Source organism: Epinephelus lanceolatus, chromosome 14 (assembly GCF_041903045.1).
Source record: "Epinephelus lanceolatus isolate andai-2023 chromosome 14, ASM4190304v1, whole genome shotgun sequence".
NCBI classification, from domain to species: domain Eukaryota; kingdom Metazoa; phylum Chordata; class Actinopteri; order Perciformes; family Serranidae; genus Epinephelus; species Epinephelus lanceolatus.
The window spans coordinates 32,941,250-32,959,751 of record NC_135747.1 but is presented as its reverse complement, the minus strand read 5'-3'; the positions used below and the strand labels follow the sequence as shown (position 1 = coordinate 32,959,751).

Sequence of the window (18,502 nt, the reverse complement as noted above, 5' to 3'; positions counted from 1 at the left end):
TTGTCTGTTCCAACAGTCACTATGTCAGATAACATGGTTGCGGAGTCATAAAATCGTGCCGACAGACATGACAGACTACAAAATGGTCCACACCAATCATCCCAGGTTGTCTTTTACCACGTGCGTGATGTCATCGGGTTATTCTTGTCCTATTTTTACAATTATTACTATTATTTCAGTCACTGTTTGTCTGTTTGTCGAGCTGCAAGCGACACGTAGGTTTACATTACAAAAGGTTTATGACAAAATCACTTGACGCACAGCGAGAGAGGAGAGGGAGAGACACTGTGCTGCTGCCAGAGGAGCCGCTGAATGAGTTCCCTCTGAGCGGTAAGTCACTAAAAGAGTCTGAGAAGTCCAGGGTTGTTCATAAAACATTCAGGACGCCACAGTTTATTCCACACTACTGAAGCTGCTCCTCTTTTTGAAACCACCGCAGAGTCGCTAATAATTCCACTTTCAGCCATGCTTGTTGCTGCCGTGGGTAGAAGTATGGCATCAGTATGTCAACAAGTTGAAATATCTCGAGTATCATGATATGAATTTTCATGCCATGTTAAAAACTATATAGGTATTTCCGTGAACAAGATGATATGGCACACCTCTACTGTGTGGACCTTTAACTAATGACTAAATAGAAATCTGAACCCTGTGGCTGGGCCAGTTGGGAACCACTGGTCTAGTGGTTTCCCTCTAAAAAGTGAAGTAGAATGAGGTAGTATAAAGTTGCCTAGAACTGAAATGCTGCAGTAATGTACAAGAAACTCAAGATTTTATGGAAATTAAGTGCTTCAATAAATACACCTACTTCCATTCTATCACTGTTTATTGGTGATCGTTTACTAAAATAAGATGAAGCTCTACAGGGAGAGATAAATTAAGCTGTAGCACAAGCATTAAAGTCACCATGAGAATAATTTCGTTGAGTCATTTTCTGTGTCATAATGTCCCCAGTGTATAAGAAAAAGTGCCTTGTACTCCACTGGAGGGATGGGAGGGGGTGTTCACTGTGATATATTGCAGACTGCAGACATTTGAGAATCTGCAGCAGGGATAAATGTCCCACACTGCCTTACAAGGTTTCATAGCACATCATGAAACCATTTTCTCCCACGTGATTAATGTGTAGGGATGTTCTCCTCCTGGTGAGATAAGACTCTAAGCGGAATTATATGAGTCAGTTCAAAGAACTTAAAGGTCAAACTTGGTGATCCTGACTGAGACACAGGCAACTTCAAACAAAAACACACAAACAGACCCTGAGGTAGCTGCTGGAGTCGGCGGAGGGCTCTTCAGCGAAACCACTGCTGTCTGACTGCTGACTGACTGTCCTCAACAGGTCTGAGAAAGACACAGACAATGAGACGACATGATTACTCCTGCAGTACCCCATCTGTCCAGCTGGCGGCACAGCAGAATCATTTATACTGAGCATTAAGAGACAGGACAGTCTGTCCTCACTGAGATCTAAGTGAACACAGGAAACATGTTTATTGCATACAGACACAGGCTGCAGATATAAACTGTCATTGATAAACTGGAGAGGAATGTAGAAATGTGTCAACAACGACTGCGAGACTACCAAGTTAACACAGCTGTAAGTTTCAAAATGTTAAACAGAAATATGTGTTGCAAATATTTAATGAAGAAGGAAATGCAGTCAACATATTTCTTAAACCTCAAAGAAAGTATTTTGGCATCACTGAATGTCAACACTGCATGTTCACAAGTTCACAGGGCACTTGAAAGGATGAAAGGTGAACTCACCGGTGGCTCTGGAAGTTCTGAGTGGAGGAGCCTCATCTTCGTTACTCTGAATCTGAAAGACCAAAAGCACACTGAATATTAAAAGACAGAAACACACTTGGTCAACACGCTGCTTCATCTAAAGCAGCAAACCTCGATCAGGCTCATGAAATAGGACTCACTGTAAAGGTCAATCCACGCCGGTTTTTGGTGCGTTCATTTTTTAAGTGTCTCAGGCCGCATTCACACCAAATCAGGCATTGCGGCGATAAGCTGTAAGGTTGTGAGGCGGTGTGGGAGTCACTAACCTGGCCTATTTATGGGGGAGTGGAGCGTGGAGAGAAAGCCAATCTCCCCATCTCACAGACTTTTTGTCTTCGGTAAGAGTTCATGATGGCTTCAAAGATCTGTAGAACTCTTTTTTGATTATCATCGTTGTCGTATCTTTACCGCCAGAAAAGATACACGTGTGCGCAAACAAACAAAGGAAGTGCTTTCCTTTGTAGGGTGGTGAACAGGAGGTATTAATTAGGGTCCGGGCAGCTAAGCTGCCAGGACACTATTGTAATCCTAGGTATTCTTCTTCTTTCTTCTTCCGAGGAAATCATACTTCCCATGGGTGAAAACTCATCAAACTTTGCACAAAGGTCCAGTCTCATGCCAGATATCCTCAGCTGTAAACTCAAGCCAATAGTCCTGATGGTGGCGCTACAGCAAGCGTCTGAAGTTCAAAACTTTGAAAATTCATAACAAATCAACCATACGTGCTACAACTTCACAACTTTTATCAAACTGTAGCCCCAATGCTGAAGAAACTTCTGTACATTTAAACCTATTAAAAATTATGAAGTTCATTACTCAAAAACTGTAAAACTTCTTAAACCTATCTCCTCCCACAATTTTTGCTCAATTGACACCAAACTTGCTACAGAGCATCTTCAGACTGTCCTACAAAAACTACGTTTCTCAGATTTTTGATTTATCAAAAATTGAGCCTACAGAGCATCAAAATGTTTGACTGTAAACGGTACTGTAAACATATACATGCAAATTCTCTCTAAATAAATCTTCAATGTTCATGAAAAAAAGACAAAATTCTAGAGTCATGGTAGATGATGTGTGGCAAATTTCAGAATTTTATCTCAAAAACTGAATTTTTGACAGCATTTTGAATTTTGCTCTAATGTCAACAATTGGAGTCAATGTAAAAATGGCAATTTTAAACATCAGTTTTTCACTTATGGAGCAAATCAATCATTGTCACAAATAAATTACCAACATCTCCATACTGTCTAGATGCAATATGTGTATTTTCAGATTTTTGTTTTGATAACTGAATTTTTTACAGTGGTTTGAAATCTGCTTTTCCATGCATGGACGGCTGCTAAACCTGCATGTCTGGCTTGGTCAATTTGTGAAGCTACACATGAATTGTCACTGACTAATTACCTCAGTGAGATAGAAACTTGATTCTTAGTCTCAGAGGTTGTGAGTTCAAGCCTCAGCTGATGCAAAAGGTAGATTGTGTTGCTAAATTCCTAAATGTCTTCCAATTCTTCTGCTTGTTGCTCAGAATTGCCTAAAAATGCCCGGACCCGACCCATCGCTGCACAGCAGCTATAATAAATACTTTATTTCTTTTACTCACTGTAATATTTAACAATAGAAAGAAAGTATTTCTGGCATCTTTCTAGTCTGTTCACCTGTTACATGATTGGCCACCACAGCGTGACGTCAGGTTGCGTTCCAACTAGGGGTGGGGGAAATTTCCGAATCTTAGATGCATCGCAATTCGGACGTGGACGAATCTGAATCGATTCACAAACGTCCAAATTTCGATTATTTAAATCTGTTAATTAGAGTAATACAGAAGGTTCTAAATAATGCGAACTAAGAAGCGCGGTACGTGTCATCTCCGGGACACTTTGGGATGTGCACCTGGAGCAGACACACCGACACGCGCACAGAGGAAAACAAACATGGCTGACCGCTACCCACCTCGCCGTGAGATCCGAACAGCTCCTTCTAATTTAACAGCTCCTTCTACAACGTTGACGGCGGAAGCGAACTGGACAAGAGCCACGTTATATGTAAGCTGTGTCGTGCTAAAATAAAATACTTTGGCAACACAACAAACATGAGAAGCCATGTAACTCGATTCCACCTGACAGAGGAGTCAGGGACACGACAGGCTGTTGTTGCTGCGGCAACTAGTGGCGCTACCGACCAAAGAACAATCGAGGAAGCAATTAGAAAGCTGCCACCCTCATCGGAAAAGGCGAAGCGAATTACGAAGGCCATCACAGCATTTATTGCCAAGGATTTGCGTCCTTCTTCCGTCGTGGAAAATCAAGGATTTCGAGGACTGCTGCATACACTGGAGCCCACATACACCATCCCATCCCGACGCTATTTCACCGACACTCTACTATCAAACCAAAACAGAAGTCATGGCCTCACTGTTGAAGGCAGGTAGGAACGCAGTTACATGTAATGCGTGGACGTCTGTCGCCACCGAATCATTTGTTACTCTAACTACGCATTTTATCTTGTGATTTAAGATACCTGTTGTTACCTTTGGTTCCATACAACGAAGTTGTAACTTTCCAGTTTGCACGCATTTCCATTTATATGTTTAATAAAATATAATGGAAATGAATTCAACTGTTTCTTATTACAAATGCACTGTTTTTAAAAATTGCAAGTGTTGAATGCTTATTCAGTGAGACAAAAAGAAATGTGTGTTGTGAAAAAGTGCATCAATATACATAGATTAAAGATGCATCAATAATCGTTTTATAATCGAATCGTAGCCCCTGAATCGTAATCGTTATCGAATCGTGAGGTGCCCAAAGATTCCCACCCCTAGTTCCAACATTGCGAGTTTGAGCCCTTTTTATTTTTTTTGTGTCTGGTATGACTAATAAAATGTAAGCTCCAGGGAAGCTGCTCAGATCCAACAGATCTCTTTCTGTCTGTATGGACTGTATGAACTAATTATACCCATAATGATAAATCAAGGCCATTAATTTCACTGTGAGCTTTCTGGTTTCAATATAGGCACATGTGGAACTGAGCTGAGTGACTCAATGAATAAAAACAATGATATCTTCCTGTATAATCCACATGGAGTCTCCTGTAAAACTATTTTTGTTCTTTTTATATCACACACCCATTTACATTTTGTTAAGGCTTTAAGTTACGCATATTGAGGAATTTGAGTGACATGCTGTATGAAAGCCGTCGCTACAAGCCCCCTCCCGCTCCCTGCACTCTCCCTTTGCTGGTCTCCTGACCATTCCCACCTCACGCCTCAGCATCATGTGTGCCAAGGCTTTCAGCTGCACTCCCTCCAAGCTCTGGAACTCCCTACCTCCACACATTCGACAGTCCGACAGCATAATGTCCTGCAAATCCCATCTCAAAACCCATCACAGCAACACTATGTGTTTGCCCAGTTCATGTATCTTGCTCTGTATGTAATTTTATGCTGTGTAAGGTGATCTTGGGTGTTTTGAAAGACGCCTTTTTAAATACAATGTATTATTTTCATTACTGATATAAATCAGATCCACCCCTCACTCTTCCACAGCTCCACCCTCACATTCGAATATGGTGAGTGTGAGTCCACAAACCAGTGGATGACGTCATGGTGGCTACATCCATTATTTTATACAGTCTATGTGTAGCACCAACATTAGCCTGGTTTTCAGAGCTTAGCTAACGTAAGGTTGCTATATATGCTTTATTTTCATTTTAATAGCTAGCTAGGTTACTTTACAGGCAAACTTCACTATTAAAATCACCAAAAACACTATGTACCAAAACAAACTGTAAATGCTACCAACAATATGTACAAAGCTAACTCTGGAAACTATCTTAAATAACTTTAGGACGAAAAAGCACTTTTATCACTAACATCGGAGGCAAGGGTAACGTTACTGTAGAGTTGACAAGAAGTAAAAAGCTGTGATGTTTGTGAAACATATATCTGTCACACTACATTGTGCGGGTGGAGAACACAAGTATGAAGAACCTAAGAGAACCCAGGAGAGAACCCAGGGGAACGTCGTACCTCCTCCATGTCGAAAGAGTCTGTGTTTTCTGTGCGAAGCTGGGCCAGCTGGAGCGGGGGCAGGGAGGGAGGAGCTTTCTCTGGGGTTGAAGTCAGGTTCTTCTCCTCCTCCTTGACCACCTGGGTTCCCTCTTCAGTTTTCTGATTGGATGACTGAGAGTCAGCTGACTCTGGTTGATGCTCTCCATTGGCTGCTGGTTCGGTGCTGCTGCTCTGTTCAGGACTGATGGGAGGTGAGATCAGTAACGATGCTAAAATACTTTCACATTGTGCTACTAATATTTCTGTACTTTTACTCAAGTAGGATTTTAATGTGTGTGTAACTAGAGTACCTGATGTACTGGTATTTTTACGTAAGGTGTCTGAGTACTTCCATCTCCACTGCAAACTGGTTTTAATATTAGCCAGCTTACATTAGCTACTGGTCTGTCCTACCTTTCTTCTCCATCCCCATTGGTTTCCTCTTTAACTGTCGCCAAGGGACAGCTGTCTTTCTTGCGCATGTGTTTCTGGGTGCTGGTCTCCACCTGGTGGTCGGGTTCGGTGCTGCTGCCGTTCTGTTCCAGCCCGGTGGTGGTGTGTGCGTGATCGTTGGTGTGTGTGTGATCAGAAGTGGCGTGTCCGTTTGATGGTGTTTTCTGGTTAGGTGTGTTCGCTTCAGGCAACTCGGAGGAGACTGCAAGCAGGTTGTGTTTGGTGATGGTTTTCTTGAGGAGTTTGGCGACGTTTCGAGCCGAGCCGCTCCTCTTTAGAGAAGGAGATGACTTCTCCTCACCTGCTTCACCCACTTCTCCTCCTGAGAGATAAAACAATCAGAGTAAAAACCACTATCAACCAAACGTAGTGCTTGTTCTGTTAACATAGTCTGAGACAAAATATATTCGTCAACTAATGTTTTGTCCATGGTGAAGATAAGATGTTATTGAGATGAAAAAAAAAATGATGGAATTAAACTATCACAAAATTTCTATCATTGACAAAAACTCAATCTCAAAGTAGGTTGTTTACGTTTCACTGAAGTGCTCAAACTTGGTCTAGACAAAAAAGTCCAGTGTCCTCTAAAAGTCTAGAACAGTAGTTCCCAAATGGTGGGTTGCGGGTCCAAAGGTGGGTTGCAGGTCCATTCTGAAAGGACCGCAAGTGACTCATGAACATGTCAAGTTTGTAAAAAAATCACACTTTCTTTTTAAGTATGGTGAATTTCTGGCACAGAGCTTTTAATTTTGAAGTGCCCTTTCCTGCTGTGCAAGTGTACTCTTCTTCAACGTTTTGTTTACTTCCTGGATTTTTCCCACATGGAAAGTCTGACCAATCAAGAGCAGCTTTCTCACACAAGGCATTTGATCTGGTCTGCTTATAAATGCTGCCGTGAGAACACGAACCAACTCTAGGCAATTATACAACTTTGTAACAAAAATAGTCCCTGATTCAGACCAAAGCAAGACAACTCTAGGTCTGAAAGCAATAACTGTCTTTTGGTGGACATGGCTTGGTTGCCATGGTTACCTTGGTCCCTGGAGCTGATGCGTTGGACAGGTTGACCAGAAACTTGACTGTAGAGCTGGAAGAACTCGTTAGCTACTGAGGTCAAGACCTCAATCTGACGGAAACGACCTGAAAGAGACAGAAACAAAAAAAAACAAAGTTACAAAGTGTTTCACAGAGTCAAAATAAAGACAAAATATGTACACTAGTTAAATGCTACTAAAAAACAAAAGATGCTTTTTAAATACATTGCACTGATTTGGATTCTCTAAAATTTTGAAGAAGGCTTTTCCTAACCTGCTCCTTTATGTGTCCTGGCGTACTGGTGAACTGTAACAGGCAGTGAGTAGATCAGGAGGCAGTTTAGTTTAGAGTCTGAAACATGTCAGTATCCAGCAGCGCTCTTCCTCCTCTGACCCAGTTCAAATATCTCTGCTAGTCGGATGTTTCCTGGTGTCTCTCAGCTTGTTTTTAAAGCACTCCCTCCCACAAAAATTAGTGTTCTTCAAGCCACAATAAACTCCACCAGTGAGGTTCCAGTGCAGTGTCTCAGGAAACATCAATCCCCCATTTACTGTGTAGCGCTCTATCATTTTATTGTCCAAAGTTTCACTATAAATGTTATTTTTATTAGTAAGGGATTAGTCAGTGAGTGAACATGAGTGATCTCAGCCAGAGTCAGGTAGAGCGCTGCGCTAAAATTTTGAAAATTACATGTTATTCTTAAAAAATATAAAAGATATCAGCCATGCCACTGGCTGATTCTTACACCCATTTAACAAAAATAAAAGTTTGGAATTCAGTAACTATCTGCAGCAGAAGAATAATTCATGAAGTAATTTCATGGTATAACTGGACACAGACGTCAAAGCCTCCCCTCCCTCCTTCTTCTTCTGTGGTTGTGTAAGTGGAGCTGTCAGTCTCATCTCTAACAGGATGATGACTTGCATACTTTCCTTCCTTCCGTACTCGTCCCTCCATCCCTCCATCCCTCCATCCCTCTATCCCTCACTGTCTAAATAGTTGTCAGTCTGTTATGAAACACAGACCTCTGCCTTTTGTCCGCCACTCTGCAAACACCACATAACTCGCTCTGATGTCATCACCTGAAATACAGCAGGGGCCTGCTCGCTCTTAGCCTCTCACCTTTGATCCCAGTCTGACCTCTAACTCCTAAAATAACTGACTCACTGTGGCTGACACATTTCATTAGTGGCATTCAGTTACATCACTCTTCTCCCAACTCTAATTCTGGTGACTCTCATTCTAATTTAATATTAGATGAAGGACTGAAACTTCTTGTCTGGGTAGAAGACAGCTACCGTAATAACTGTTTTAGTGGGCTTTACTTAGCATTACAGTGAACTTTCGTAAACACAGATGGACGCCATCACAAATGAAAAGTCTATGGTTGACCCAAACACTTTGAAGCTTAGATCGTTGCCATGATAATAAACGTCCAAATCAGTATTTTATTTTATTGATATATATATATATATATATATATATATATATATATATAATTATGTGTGTGTGTCTGTGTGTGATAGTTTTCTGAGTCCAAACTTGCTCTCATCTCACATCAGTCACTGAGATCAAGATTCATTTTATTGTCTCACAGTGCAGGACATTTGTCCTGGGCCCTACACCCATACTGCAGCCATAGAAATACAACATTCAACATAGTGCATAGACAAATCAACATTATACCCAACGTTGCAATAAGAAACACAAAAAGGTAAATAAATAAATAACATCATACGCTAAAAATATCTCTGTGAAAGTGCAAGTCAGCAAATCGTCATAATCCAGTGCCAGATCTGGCTTTATCTGCCATTGTTTAAAAGCTTTATAGACAAAGGTATGCGTACTCTAAGAGGAGAGGAGTCACTGATGATCTTTTTGGCTTGACTTGTAATGTACTCTTTGACACCTTTTATTTTCCATGCAGTGTGGATCAATCGAAACAGTTTGTTTCCAGCACTACTGAAACTGACAAAGTTTGGCCACATGTGACAGGTTTACAGATATGTTAGCAAAATGTCCAGAAAGCCATTTGTCTGGACTAGTTTTTAAATTGACAGAGAAACCCCCCTAAAAGTTGAGTGTCAGATATACCCAAAGGAAACCTACATATCAAAAATCTATGACGAGCTTGGCAAATCACCTGAAAACTGTAAGTAACATCTCAGTCATCCTGCAAAGTATTCTTTTTTTCTAGTTATTATGGTTAATGTTACTATGACCTGCATGCTAACAAAATGGCTAATAGTCACATGCTCGACTGAAAACTAATATTTAAAAAAAAGTCTGACTTACAGTACAGGCCAAAAGTTTGGACACACCTTCTCATTCAATGCGTTTTGTTTATTTTCATGACTATTTACATTGTAGATTCTCACTGAAGGCATCAAAACTATGAATGAACACATGTGGAGTTATGTACTTAACAAAAAAAGGTGAAATAACTGAAAACATGTTTTATATTCTAGTTTCTTCAAAATAGCCACCCTTTGCTCTGATTACTGCTTTGCACACTCTTGGCATTCTCTCCATGAGCTTCAAGAGGTAGTCACCTGAAATGGTTTCCACTTCACAGGTGTGCCTTATCAGGGTTAATTAGTGGAATTTCTTGCTTTATCAATGGGGTTGGGACCATCAGTTGTGTTGTGCAGAAGTCAGGTCAATACACAGCCGACAGCCCTACTGGACAACTGTTAAAATTCATATTATGGCAAGAACCAATCAGCTAACTAAAGAAAAACGAGTGGCCATCAATACTTTAAGAAATGAAGGTCAGTCAGTCCGGAAAATTGCAAAAACTTTAAATGTGTCCCCAAGTGGAGTTGCAAAAACCATCAAGCGCTACAACGAAACTGGCACACATGAGGGCCGACCCAGGAAAGGAAGACCAAGAGTCACCTCTGCTTCTGAGGATAAGTTCATCCGAGTCACCAGCCTCAGAAATCGCAAGTTAACAGCAGCTCAGATCAGAGACCAGATGAATGCCACATAGAGTTCTAGCAGCAGACCCATCTCTAGAACAACTGTTAAGAGGAGACTGCGTGAATCAGGCCTTCATGGTCAAATAGCTGCTAGGAAACCACTGCTAAGGAGAGGCAACAAGCAGAAGAGATTTGTTTGGGCCAAGAAACACAAGGAATGGACATTAGACCAGTGGAAATCTGTGCTTTGGTCTGATGAGTCCAAATTTGAGATCTTTGGTTCCAACCGCCGTGTCTTTGTGAGATGCAGAAAAGGTGAACGGATGGATTCCACATGCCTGGTTCCCACTGTGAAGCATGGAGGAGGAGGTGTGATGGTGTGGGGGTGTTTTGCTGGTGACACTGTTGGGGATTTATTCAAAATTGAAGGCACACTGAACCAGCATGGCTACCACAGCATCCTGCAGCAACATGCCATCCCATCCGGTTTGCGTTTAGTTGGACAATCATTTATTTTTCAACAGGACAATGACCCCAAACACACCTCCAGGCTGTGTAAGGGCTATTTGACCAAGAAGGAGAGTGATGGAGTGCTGCGGCAGATGACCTGGCCTCCACAGTCACCGGACCTGAACCCAATCGAGATGGTTTGGGGTGAGCTGGACCGCAGAGTGAAGGCAAAGGGGCCAACAAGTGCTAAACACCTCTGGGAACTCCTTCAAGACTGTTGGAAAACCATTTCAGGTGACTACCTCTTGAAGCTCATGGAGAGAATGCCAAGAGTGTGCAAAGCAGTAATCAGAGCAAAGGGTGGCTATTTTGAAGAAACTAGAATATAAAACATGTTTTCAGTTATTTCACCTTTTTTTGTTAAGTACATAACTCCACATGTGTTCATTCATAGTTTTGATGCCTTCAGTGAGAATCTACAATGTAAATAGTCATGAAAATAAAGAAAACGCATTGAATGAGAAGGTGTGTCCAAACTTTTGGCCTGTACTGTATGTCCCCGTCTCTCATTAACCCCCACTGAAGCGTACATTAATTACAGATTTTTCTATCTGAAGCTTCAATGCCCAAAAACTGGTATTCAGGACAGCCCGGGAAAAGTCCAATGTAAACTACAATCAACACATTTTCTTTTGGTATTTTAGGCAGACAGATAGTAAACATGGGGAGAGAGGAGGAGGAGAGAATTACATAGTATGTATCTTAAAAAGATATTTCACTGCTGGAAAGATGGTCTTTTCATAAACTAAGCTGTCTATGCAGCGGAAAACACAAATACTTTTGGTGCTACATGACCAGAGAAAACAGAGGAAAAGAGCTGTGGCGTTTGATTTAGCTCAAGAGATAGAAAACCTACAACTACCAGAATGCACTGCGCCACACAAGACCAATAAATGCTCCCTCTGGTGGGTGACATAATGCAAGCTTGACCATTGTTGTCACAGGAAACAATATGGCAGCTGGCTGGTAACAAATGATCTCGTATAACAGCCAAACAGTGCACTATAATATGTTTTTTGAAGAGACACAAACAGTACAGTAGAAGTACTGCTTAGTCTTACAGTCTAATCTGAGTTGATCCACTTCTATACTCTTTGTGTCTGTGGTGGCAGATATACAAAAATGCAGAAGCATAATCTGTAGTTTGAGCAACAGCTCGGGTGCCAGTGAAAGGCTGCAGGATGATGCAAAATGCTTCCCCAGTGAATTTGAGCCGAGAGATGAGGACTGAGATCTAGGTGCTGGTATGATCCGGAAAGATTTAACACCGTATAGTTACACATACGACCCATATTGTTACGATACAAGGCTGGTTCTGCAAAACATCCCCTCCACTAGGATATCAGGACAGCCAAAATAAGCACACCTTCACACTACAGTGCAGCTGTGTTGAAAACTGACCTGAGCTGACATTACAAAGATATTTAAAAAGAGAGGTGAGGTGAAGACACTGTGTGAGGTAAAAGCGAAAGGTGTCCTGACAACAACAGGAAGTTTGTAATTGTAGTTTGGCATGCTGATTTGGCTGCTCATCAACATGGTCTGTGACACGTAACTGATTGAGGCTATTGAAGGATTTTACAACCAAACTGCCTCAGTTGGTGCCAAAAAACATACTCCCTCTCAGAGTCGTAACTCAGTCAGATCTGAGCAAACATGAGACTTCAGACATACAGTACAGGCCAAAAGTTTGGACACACCTTCTCATTCAATGCGGTTTCTTTATTTTCATGACTATTTACATTGTAGATTCTCACTGAAGGCATCAAAACTATGAATGAACACGTGGAGTTATGTACTTAACAAAAAAAGGTGAAATAACTGAAAACATGTTTTATATTCTAGTTTCTTCAAAATAGCCACCCTTTGCTCTGATTACTGCTTTGCACACTCTTGGCATTCTCTCCATGAGCTTCAAGAGGTAGTCACCTGAAATGGTTTTCCAACAGTCTTGAAGGAGTTCCCAGAGGTGTTTAGCACTTGTTGGCCCCTTTGCCTTCACTCTGCGGTCCAGCTCACCCCAAACCATCTCGATTGGGTTCAGGTCCGGTGACTGTGGAGGCCAGGTCATCTGCCGCAGCACTCCATCACTCTCCTTCTTGGTCAAATAGCCCTTACACAGCCTGGAGGTGTGTTTGGGGTCATTGTCCTGTTGAAAAATAAATGATCGTCCAACTAAATGCAAACCGAATGGGATGGCATGTCGCTGCAGGATGCTGTGGTAGCCATGCTGGTTCAGTGTGCCTTCAATTTTGAATAAATCCCCAACAGTGTCACCAGCAAAACACCCCCACACCATCACACCTCCTCCTCCATGCTTCACAGTGGGAACCAGGCATGTGGAATCCATCCGTTCACCTTTTCTGCATCTCACAAAGACACGGCGGTTGGAACCAAAGATCTCAAATTTGGACTCATCAGACCAAAGCACAGATTTCCACTGGTCTAATGTCCATTCCTTGTGTTTCTTGGCCCAAAGAAATCTCTTCTGCTTGTTGCCTCTCCTTAGCAGTGGTTTCCTAGCAGCTATTTGACCATGAAGGCCTGATTCGCGCAGTCTCCTCTTAACAGTTGTTCTAGAGATGGGTCTGCTGCTAGAACTCTGTGTGGCATTCATCTGGTCTCTGATCTGAGCTGCTGTTAACTTGCGATTTCTGAGGCTGGTGACTCGGATGAACTTATCCTCAGAAGCAGAGGTGACTCTTGGTCTTCCTTTCCTGGGTCGGTCCTCATGTGTGCCAGTTTCGTTGTAGCGCTTGATGGTTTTTGCGACTCCACTTGTGGACACATTTAAAGTTTTTGCAATTTTCCGGACTGACTGACCTTCATTTCTTAAAGTAATGATGGCCACTCGTTTTTCTTTAGTTAGCTGATTGGTTCTTGCCATAATATGAATTTTAACAGTTGTCCAATAGGGCTGTCGGCTGTGTATTAACCTGACTTCTGCACAACACAACTGATGGTCCCAACCCCATTGATAAAGCAAGAAATTCCACTAATTAACCCTGATAAGGTACACCTGTGAAGTGGAAACCATTTCAGGTGACTACCTCTTGAAGCTCATGGAGAGAATGCCAAGAGTGTGCAAAGCAGTAATCAGAGCAAAGGGTGGCTATTTTGAAGAAACTAGAATATAAAACATGTTTTCAGTTATTTCACCTTTTTTTGTTAAGTACATAACTCCACGTGTTCATTCATAGTTTTGATGCCTTCAGTGAGAATCTACAATGTAAATAGTCATGAAAATAAAGAAAACGCATTGAATGAGAAGGTGTGTCCAAACTTTTGGCCTGTACTGTATATTCAGATCCTGTGTGATTAATAAATGTGTAAAGATCCACTTACAGAAAAAAAGACCCTCCTTAAAACTCTGAAACTTCCTGTAGAGTTATTGTGTAAAGGGCAGCTCCCTTTTTTTAATCTTTGTACATTATTCTGTAGCTTTACAGTAGGAGTGGGAGAAATACAAATTAAACTTTAGGTAGTCCACTACATACATTTTGCTGCAAGAAATGACTGAAGTGAGATGAACAGACTGAAAACTTTGCTGCTGACAAAGTTTCCATTCCATTTCCATTGGGGACATTATACCCAGCATATCGCAACACATTTAAAATCACAATAATATCGAATCGTGGAGCCTTTTGTGATTCCCACTCCTATTTTCCAGCAGTGTTCATGAAGTCAAAAATTCTAGTTTTGGTCAAAGTAGGAATCATTTACCCTCAAAGAGCTTTTTTCCCAAGCCCTTCTAACAACTTTTTCCTATGTGACCTGATGTCGGTTTCTGCAGGATGCCATTGCTACATATAAACCCACGTACTGCTGTGGATGTTACGTCAGCTCAGTTCCAGAAGTCGCACAATAACAAACACAGCTAATAATCCAGTTGTCGGTGGACCAGCAACTCCTGTGTGCTCGTGTCAAACTTCGTACTGAGGCTACTCTTTTGGCTGGTTGTTACTGGTGATGAGTGATGACTGTGTTGTTCGTGTTGATATTGATGGTTGTTGTTGACGGCCACTGTTGTTTCAGATCACTATATTTGGTTCCCCCACCTCCCCCTGATTGTTGAGTATTTATATGCGTTCTCTTGTGTCTGTTTTATGTTTGTCTTTACTTGCTGTGCAACTAATTGCCCTCTAGGGACAAAATAAAGTCAATGTTGTTGCTGTCAATGGAGTCTGTTGGCTTTGAGGAGAGCATAGATAACGTCCTCAGTTCCCTGTCGGAACAAGGTAAAGTGGTAAGATAAACTTAAACTCTAAAAACTTAAAACCTTTAGAACTGAAGAAGCCCCTTGGATGAGAGGTGAAACGCCTTCAAGAAACTCAAGCAAGTCCAGTTGCCTACCATATAGCACTCAAGAATGCCACTGTAAAGTTTTCAGCTTAATCTGCTGTCGCAAAGAACCTTCAATCTTAAACACACAAACAAATGATTGTGTCAACGCTACAAACCAGTCAGTCATGCAGTCGAGTTTCTTCATTCACATCTGGACACGACTACAGAACATGAACCTCTTATTACAGCGGCTATGTGTGATGATAGTAATACTGCGTGAGCCTGTTTCCTGCCGACTGCTGACTCCACATTAAAGCTCATTCTGAGGATCCTAAAACAGGAAGTGAGGAATAAGAGAAAACGACACGTACTCCCTCTTTTTCTCTCCTCATCCCAAGAGATTCTTTCTGATGGTGAGAACAGAGCTTACATAACAAACAACAACAATACACACACACACACACACACACACATACACATGTCTGGGATCCGAGGAACCGATGGTAACAGTATGAGAATGTTCTGGAAAAGAAAAATAGCTTCCAGGAACCACAGACAGCCCAGAGACTGTTAAAGGAGCAGTTCATGTAAAGAAAGAAAAAGATCCACAGATCTGAGTCACTGCAGCTTCATGTTCAATCAGTTATTAGTTAGTTTTAAACCAAACTTTTACAACATCAGGGTCACCCAGAAAGCCATTTGCAATGCCTTAAGGTGATCTGAGAATCCGCTGTTAAAAAAACATGATGCAGGATTTTCCTAAAAACAATGTGTAGGCTCATACAGAAGTAATCCCTCTCATGATCCACGAGAAGTGTGTGGCGGTGTGGCAACCAGGTGCTGGACTAGGGATGCACAATATATATCAAGCCAACAATTTACCGGCCGATAATGGGACATTTTAACTATTACGCATTATTCCAATAAATAAAATTATAGCCGATAAATAGCGCCGATAACATGACGCCAGACTGCTTTCATTGACTCAACAATGGCAGCATCTACACACCCGACACAGTGAGTGGCGGTACATGTACCTTTAAATATCGTTTGCTAGCCACAAATAAATACAGAGAAGAACAACAACAACTGCAGCACACTGTCAGGAGGGCAAAACATGTTGCGGTGTGGACGTCTTTCGCAGTTTCAGAGGAAGACAACAGGATTACGCCGAGGGTCTGACCTCCAACTGCCCCACAACAAAGGTTAGATGCAGCGCTGAATGACCGTCTCCAGAGTGTTAGCACGAGCTAATTAGCAGCAGCTGCTAACATCCAACACAGAGCTTTTAAAAGGCTCAATTCTGTTGTTAAACTTATCAATAACTGCTAGCCATGTGATGCTACAGTTAGCGATTATTTGTATTGTTACCTGGCAACCCAGTCTGGATTTAACAACGGATGGACGTTAACAAAAGTGAGTCAGTTTGATTTGGTTAGGTCAGAGCTATGAAACATTATATCAGCCATATTTTGTGGACATAAACTACAGGTTATACACACTGAAATGATCAGTTATCATATCGGTTATCGGCAATGAGAAGCAGGTAATTATCGGTTATTGGTATTGGTTGAAAAAAACCCATATTGGTGCATCCCTATGCCAGACTGTAAGTAGCAGGCATCCTAGACACAACTCCAAAAAACGCAAATAAAGGAGGCGTAAAACCAAACAAGAGTGAATCACGGGTTGGCTCTTACCTTTGGTTTCGCTTGTGAGTGTGTTTACAGACAATAAAAGACAATTTGAGTAACTCTTTTGTGGAAGTTTAATAGGTAGAAAAACCAGGAAATATAAGTCTGGTGACTGACAGAGAGTCACAAAGAATTTTAATGCTTCTCATGTGTGTGTTTATGTTCAAACATGAGTCCAAACATTATAAGTAGTATCAATCAAGAGTGCAACTCAATCTCATGTTTCACAGCAATAATGGGAACACGCCATAACACAGTCCTGTGACTGATCTGCTTTGCTTTCACACCACAAAACGCAGCACCAGAGGTCCCTCCCTTTCAGGCGGTCTCGGCTTGTTTAGTTTGCACCAAAGTTTGACTGACAGTTCTCAAATCAGCCAACACTGAACCATAGAAACACACACGAGTTTGTTTTAACCAAACAGGTTATGTGTAAAGGCACACGTACACCTGTATACACTGAATGGTTCGACTCAACTCCACTCCATTTTAGTGCTAGGACCTTTTCCCTGTTTCTCAGGATCATCAGCTGAGCGCTATAGCAACGCTGTGTGAAACTGCCGTGACACCATCTTTAACAAGAGACTTGCTCAATCCTTTTATAGGTGGTTGAAGTGCACCTGTACTTCCTCAATTGACCAATCCTAAGTCCCATCCCCTTAGTTACTGTTACTATGTTGGACAAGATTCACAAAAAGAAACATGGCAATGCTGGTTCTGCTTAGAGACAAAGTCAAACCTGGCTAGCGCTGCTAAACTGACTTTAAGATAACTCCACTTGACGTAGCTATACATTTGCTAGCTAGTTGGCGAGCATTTTGCTAACATTAGCTAACTTAAGACATGACAATATACAATTTAATGTTTCCGTGAAGACTGTGAGGGACCTCCCAGCCACATCTTTTAACCATCTTCAAAATTTTGTTTTCTTTTCAACCTCTTTACCTAGCTCATAGTAAATCTAAGTATAACAGGGAAGGGAAAATTTGACTGAGGTTTTGTCAGGTTACAAGCTTGCTCAGCTGTCATTGGAGCATATCCTCCTGAGACCTTAACTTTTGTTTGGTATGCATTTTTAATTTCTTTTAGCTATTTGGGATCAGTAGGACCCGATAAGTACAAAAACTAAACATTGCCAATGAGAATTAAGTCCCAGTGTCCTCAAACGGGACATCAGTAAAATAAACAAGTTTCAACCATAAAATCTGTTCAGGTTTTGGACCTTGTCCGCTTTTGTGTCAGGATCGGCTACAGACTGACTTGGCAGAGATGGCTGCTATCTTGTTTTTACATGGATTAGTGTATTGTCTACTTACTACCACTAGATGGCACAAAAAAAAGTGTCCACGAACGAGAACAACAGGTCTAACTTAAGTAGAATAAAGTGTAAGGTCAAGTAAACCTAACATGTGATGTCCTCATATGAGGTCTCAGGAGGAGGATCTCTTGACCTCAACCAAGGTGATATCAAAAAAATGAACTAGGTATAGTTGGAACAGGGTCAGTTATACAGCAGTAATATGTGTAACAAAGTCAAAAATTCAGTTGTTATTACCTGACATGCTTAGGCCTCCATACTCAATATGTGGAACATTTGATACTCAGTTTCTGTAGCCCTATGTTCACCTTTGAGGGTACCCCACCTATAAAGGCGTGTCTCCCGCCTTATCTCAACCCTTTTGCTGTTGTAATCCATGGGAGAGGTGAGCGACATTGCTCTGCAGCACTACTGTATGTGCTGCTTTCAGCCTATTCATCCCTTG

General features: G+C 41.6%; 1 protein-coding gene across 2 annotated transcripts in view; it reads right to left on the bottom strand.

Annotated features, from left to right (window-relative positions):
* The window catches only part of itprid2 (ITPR interacting domain containing 2), a 69,412-nt gene that overhangs the window by 10,886 nt on the left and 40,024 nt on the right, over window positions 1-18,502 (bottom strand). Inside the window, exons 11-16 of one of the 2 annotated variants that reach the window (XM_033613226.2) lie at window positions 7,604-7,636; window positions 7,328-7,435; window positions 6,257-6,617; window positions 5,822-6,044; window positions 1,768-1,819; window positions 1,259-1,341 (exon numbers count right to left, since the gene is read on the bottom strand). In XM_033613226.2, coding sequence (XP_033469117.2) covers window positions 1,259-1,341; window positions 1,768-1,819; window positions 5,822-6,044; window positions 6,257-6,617; window positions 7,328-7,435; window positions 7,604-7,636 — 860 coding nt within the window. The remainder of the gene's footprint in view (window positions 1-1,258; window positions 1,342-1,767; window positions 1,820-5,821; window positions 6,045-6,256; window positions 6,618-7,327; window positions 7,436-7,603; window positions 7,637-18,502) is intronic. The other variant, XM_033613235.2, reaches the window with a different exon arrangement.